General features: G+C 60.8%; 2 protein-coding genes across 3 annotated transcripts in view; one reads left to right on the top strand and one right to left on the bottom strand.

The window, feature by feature from the left end:
- FAM219B (family with sequence similarity 219 member B) overlaps positions 1–3,387 on the top strand; it is a gene marked incomplete at its 5' end in the record, with an annotated part of 5,104 nt that extends 1,717 nt beyond the window's left edge. Inside the window, 1 exon segment of the mRNA XM_014581934.2 lies at positions 1,260–3,387. Coding sequence (XP_014437420.1) covers positions 1,260–1,424 — 165 coding nt within the window.
- A 962-nt stretch (positions 3,388–4,349) lies between these two features.
- The window catches only part of MPI (mannose phosphate isomerase), a 7,545-nt gene continuing 6,135 nt past the window's right edge, over positions 4,350–5,759 (bottom strand). For both annotated transcript variants that reach the window (XM_006163043.3, XM_014581930.2), the window contains 2 exons: positions 5,208–5,416; positions 4,350–4,960 (listed from right to left, as the gene is read on the bottom strand). In XM_006163043.3, the coding sequence (XP_006163105.2) occupies positions 4,742–4,960; positions 5,208–5,416 (428 nt within the window). In that variant the 3' untranslated portion in view covers positions 4,350–4,741. The remainder of the gene's footprint in view (positions 4,961–5,207; positions 5,417–5,759) is intronic.

The raw sequence follows: 5,759 nt of genomic DNA, 5'->3' as shown, positions 1-5,759 counted from the left end.
CTCTTCCCCTCTGCCTCTCCCACAGCAGGAGAGTCTCTGAGTAGGGCTATTGAAAAATCTAGGCCATTTTATACCTTCAGGACGAGAAATGACTTCAGACGTCTTCTAGTCCAGGCCACACTTAGGAATCTTGCTAAATCCCAGCTGGGTGTTTACTAGAGTCTGTTTGCTTGAATGCTTCCGTCATTTGTCCTCTGAGAAGCCAGCTACCCACCCTCTCCCCACACATTTAGATTCCTTCTCTGGGCGGGTCACTCTTAGAGAAGTCTTCCTTGTTAATGTGAGATGTTCCATGCAGCCTGGACCCATTGGTCATAGGCCTGTCTTCCAGTGTCACGTAGTAATGCATCCCCCTTCTAATTGTCTTTAATCTGAGGTCAGCATTCCTGTCCTCCCGTCCTGCACCACCAAGCTTGCTTTCTTCCGGGCCAACTTCTGGTTCCTTCAATTGTCCTATCAGTTGGCACTCAGACTGAGACCCTCCCGGGCTGGCCTCGTTCCAGAATGACTGTCCCAGACAGAAACACAGGGAGGTAAAGTTCTGGCATCTGCCACCCACTCCCTTTGACAGAGGCGAAGTGTCGGGGACGTGACTACACCACTGCGGTTTTCTCCTTACTCTGGAAGTCCTTGGCTCACCAAGTTTCTGCCAGAGAGAACAAAGGCTCTCTGCAGGCTGTCCTCGAATGTCCGAGGGTCTAAGGTTGCACTCACGACGCTTACTGACGACCGGAGGAAGACCTTCACTGTCCCCAGGCGCCTTCCCTTTCCTTCTGGGTGGGCTGGTGTGTCTAGGCCGACAGGTTTTGTTTTGCAGGGCACTGCTCTGCTGGCATCAGGACAAGACGCCTGCTCTGCAGGGCCACTCCCGCCCCTTGCACGGCAGGCCCAGCCCGTCACTACTCTAGCCCATTGTCTTCAGCCTTGATAGGGGCCAGTCTGGGCTCCCAGGGGAAACTGTCCAGGCATTGACTTACAAGTGTCATCTGGAATTCGATACTTGTATCGGATGTCCCAGGACGCTCTAGAGAGAGCAACTCCCCAGGGTCAGTGAGTGTCACCTGGACAGTGCTGCCAAAGGCTCCTGGGAGCCCCTCACTGCTGGGTGAGGCACACCTAGGAAAGCTGGCTCTTCCTGTCGCCCAGGGCTTGGTGTGTGGACAGGGAGCCCCGGAGTGGGTGCGGGAGCAGGCGCGGGCCTGCCTAGGGCAGCAGCTCTGCTCTGCCTCCTGCCTCATAGCCCTCCCTGTCCCCTTCAGCAGGTGAACCAGGACGTGAGCCGGCAGCTGCTCCAGGACGGCTATCACCTGGATGAGATCCCCGACGACGAGGACTTGGACCTCATCCCCCCCAAGCCCATGGCCTCCTCGGCATGCTCCTGCTGCTGGTGCTGTCCTGGGGACTCCTCCTGCACCCTCCAGTAGACATCAGCCCCAGGACGGGCCTCGCTGACTGAGGCATGCGCGCTCAGCTGGCCCCTCCGCGTTCAGAGTGTGGCAGGGAGTGCTGTCAGCCCAGAGTCCCCGGGGGCACTGACCCTCTGGGAAGGGCATGGACCACAAGTGGCCCTGCCTGGTGGTTCTCAGGCCGGAGCCCCCATCCAGACGTGGGGCGGCAGACGGAACTCTGGAGCTTTCCTCTGCTGTCGGGGCGGTGTGGAGAAGCCGCTTCCGTGAGAGCAAGAGCAGGGTCCTGGTCCCGACAGCGGGGCGGAGGTGGTCGGCACACACTCACAGGCTTTGCGGCTGGCGTGCTCAGGGAGGGGAGGAGCCAGTGTGTCCACGCTGTGCTGCGTGGCAGTGTGTGGAGGCAGAAAATCACACTTCAGGCTGCAGCTGGCAAGCCTTGAAACCAAGTCTGACTCTTTGGGACCAGTCCAAGAAGTTGCATACGCTCTCCTCTTCCCGGCTCTACAGCAGGTTACAGATTTGACCTTCAGGAGAGCATGAGGTGGGTCCCTCTGTCCCTCCTCAGGCAGCTCCTGTGTAACCATGGCAGGAATATAGCAGGCAGGTTCCTGATGCAGCAAGATGGGGCTTCCAGACTCACTGGACCTGGGGCATCCCCACCTGGCCCAGCTGTCCACTGGGATTCGTGACTCTGGTCAGCTCTTCCCTAGTGAGAAAACTGCCCCGCCGTGCACGGATGTATGTATTCCTGTTTCCTTGGTCTCAGCAAGGTGGGGTTGAACGTACTGGGCTGGCCCAGGAACCTGCAGTTCTTGTGGTGACCAGCAGAGGGAGGTGCAGGAAGCTCCTGGTGCTTCCTCCTTGTCTCGCTTTGGGAACTTGGAGAACTAGTGCAGGTGGGGGGTGTGCCCACGTGGCTGCACGGGCTTCGGCCAGACTGCAGTGACCAGATAGGGTGGGAGGAGAGGGTAGGCCAACTCCTAGGCTCTGCCAGCACAAGGGCCTCTCCTCACTCTACCATGGGCCCTGCTGTTGCCAGTCCTCTGACCACAGCGTAAGCCTCAAGGGCATGCTCCGGATGGCTTTCGCAGGGTCCCTCGGGGTCCACAGCTTCGCAGGGATGCGCGTGACCCCTGGGCCTGGGAGGTAATGGGAAGGTTGAGGAATTTGCACAGGGAGATAGGCCTGCCCTGTCAGCAGCTGTCCTGAGGGTAACCCTGCTCTGCCCAATGGGCATCTGGGCTTTTCTCCAATTGTGGAGTCCAGAGGGAAAGACAGAAGTATCGAGGGGCTGTGGCTGCTCAGTCCGCAGTGGACAGCCTCCCCAGAGGCACTGTGGCCGGGGGTCTGGAACAGAGAGGCAGCGGGTGGCTCTGCTCTGAGACCGGTCCCAGCACTCTGAGCACTCTGGCAGGTGCCTGCAAGGAGTGAGGCCAGCTGAACCCCTTCCCCATCCACAGGCCCTCCAGGCCTTCCTGCTTTCTGCAGGGGGAGTGCCCACATGCACAGGAGACAGTTGGGGACAGTGTGAAGGCAGCAGTGCTGGGGGGCCCCGGTGGGGGGGACTGGACCCATGTTTCTGTGGAGCTGGACAGACCACAGAGCCTGTGCACTAGCAGCTGCTGGGAGTAAGGGTGGCAGGACCCCAGAACCAAAGCCCTGCAGGTGGTTGAGGCAGCAGTCAGCACGTGCACATCTGGGTGTCCTGGAGTGCTGGCCGTGTGCGAGGGCCTGGAGCAGGGTCCATGAGCCATGAGGCAGGGTAGAAATGGTCAGCTTGGGACCGGAGACCGCAGGCCCACATACCACCAGTAAGGCCCCAGGTGCCCAGAGCCAGCTGCCTTAATTCAGAGTGCCGCGTCCTGCAGTCCCCCGGGGTGCTTGGGCTCACCCGCAGAGCGCACTGGGGTGCTTGCAGTGCTCTCCGGAGCGTGCGGCCCCGTACAATGGTCAGAATAAACGCAACCACGCTAGTTTGGCTGTCTGTGTCGCAACAGGATTCTTAAGAAAGGCCTCGATATTCTGAAATGCTAGGAGCGGAATAGCCTGACTGGCAGTTCCTCCTGCACCCCTCCCCTCCCCGTGTCACCGGCGGACACTGTCGGGGACCTGTCTGACTGCAGAGCACACATGGAGCAGGCCCTTGCGGGGCGCCTCTTCACAATAGTTCCCTTTAGCAGACCCTTCTCCTCCCGGCTCACCTTTATTTTTTTGTTAGCTAAAGAAAATTCAGAGGCAAACATCCAGAACATTCTAAGGCAGTTTCCCAGAACTCTACTGCATAGGGAATCGTGTGTGAGCAGAAGCTCAGGAAGATTCTCTCGTAGGAGTCTAAGGAGCCAGAGCCCCGAGGCATGCTTAGTCTGGGGTGTCGGACTAACACTGCCGGTTAGAAACCCAGCGGCAGCACAGACAGCCAGACAGCCCCCTGGGGAGGCATGGCCCCCCGACATGGGCATGTGCCCACTTAGGTGCCCCCTGCCAGCTTACCAACGGGAGCCAGGCATCACCTCACGGTGGAAACCGGCTCGCTCTTTCCCAAATCCAGATCTGAGTATGCCTGGGCAGAGACACACCTTCCGTGAGGGACGGCTCAGCACTTCCTGCCATGCAGGCCAGTCTCCTACATCCGCCTAACTGGCATTGTGGCCCAGGCGCGGGGACAGTGAATGAGCAGGTGTGGCCAGGACTGGCCTGCCAGCCATCTGCTGACCCTGCTCCAGGGCCAGGAGGGGAGCAGCAGAGATGCTCTTAGTGCCCACAGCCTCTCCTCCCTGCCTTCTCCCTGGAGGGCAAGGCCTGTGAGCTGCCCAAGGCTGACGCCCGCCTCCTGTCCCACTCCTCCCCCTAGGACTGCACAGTGGAGCCTGCCCACCCTCGAGGCTGACAACACCCAGGGTGGGCTCTTTGGCCCATTTCCGGGACAGAAACTCCAAAGGCTGAGTGCTCTCTGCCCACTGGCCTCAACACGTGCGATACTTTAATTGCTCTGACAGAGCAAGAGGGTGTAGGTAGCGCTAGTCCACAGGCCTCCCCGCCCCTCTCCCCGCAGCCGGGAAGTGGGCAGTCCCAGGGCCAGACCTGTTCCAGATGCCGCCTGGCCTCTTGCTCTGCTGACACCGGTGCTGAGAACCGAGCTCACCACAGCCTGACGCTGTCGTGGGGGCAGAGCTGCTGTGGAGTGGGCCGCCTGGCTCGGGGCGGAGTGCTGAGAGGACGCTCATGATGCCCGGGAGGACGTTCAGCCTGCCGTGCCCGGGAGTTGCTCTCGGAGCTTGCAGACCCAGCTCCTCTGGGGTGAGGGGCACAGCAGGGCCGGGAGGCAGCGGCCTCTACAGCAGGCAGCAGGCTCGGAACAGCAGCAAGTCCTTGGGCTCCGTGAGCTTCAGTGAGACACTCTGGTCGGCCCCGATGAAGAGCACGCTGCCACGCTGCAGGGGCATGGTGGCCTGGGCTGTGGGCGTGCTGGCTGTCACTGTCCCCTGCACTATCAGCAGGATGCTGGCGGAGTCCAGCACTGAGATCTTATACTCCGTGACGGAGCCAGGGACCTGGCAGGAGGGATGGGAACACAGTGTGACTCACCGGGGCCCTCACGACCCCCAGAGAGACTCGAGGGAGAACCCTGCACCTCTGTTCTGCCCACCGCCGGTTCTCATATGCAGCCCTGGGTCAGGTCTGTGGGCCAGAGGAGGGACAGGCCGTGTGGTGCCCTCCGTAGGTGAGCGTGACAGAGGAAACCCAGCCCCTGGTGCATATGCCCCCCTGGCCAGAACACCCTCCAGGCTCTCCACTCACCTCCATCTTCAGAACAGTGAAGTCTGGCACAGGGGGGTCGTAGATGGAGAGGTAGGGGTCTTCCTGGCTCCATGCGGGGAGAAAGAGCCTGTCCTTGCTGGGGCTGGGGGTGTAGCTGAGCATCTCGCACAGCGTGGGCACATCGATGAACTTGGGCGTCAGGCCAGCACGCACTGTGTTGTCCGAACACGCCATGCACTCCACGCAGTCTGGGGAGACACTGCTGTGAGGGCTGGAGTCTGCCCTGGAGCTTGGCCCCAGGTCGGCCCCCCGCCCCGAGCTCCAGAGCCCTCCGTGAGGGCCAGCGCTGTGTGAAAGCACTCCGGGAGGAGGGACTAAGTGAACACGAAGGCAGGAGGCGGAGTCCCCGGGCAGTCCTGCTAATCTGGGGAGCCGGTGCCCCACTGACTCGCACAGAGCACCCTGTGCACAAGTGGGCAAGCGGCTCAGTCATGTCTGCCGTCACATTTGAACGTGCGTCTCTGGACAGAGGACAGGCAGGCAGAGCTGTGTGATCCAGATGTTTCCGCCGGACGAGCAGACTCACGATAT

Source organism: Tupaia chinensis, unplaced genomic scaffold, assembly GCF_000334495.1.
Source record: "Tupaia chinensis unplaced genomic scaffold, TupChi_1.0 Scaffold141293_1, whole genome shotgun sequence".
In the NCBI taxonomy this organism is placed as follows: domain Eukaryota; kingdom Metazoa; phylum Chordata; class Mammalia; order Scandentia; family Tupaiidae; genus Tupaia; species Tupaia belangeri.
Note: the sequence above shows the minus strand (reverse complement) of the source record. Positions and strands in the feature narration are given on the sequence as shown.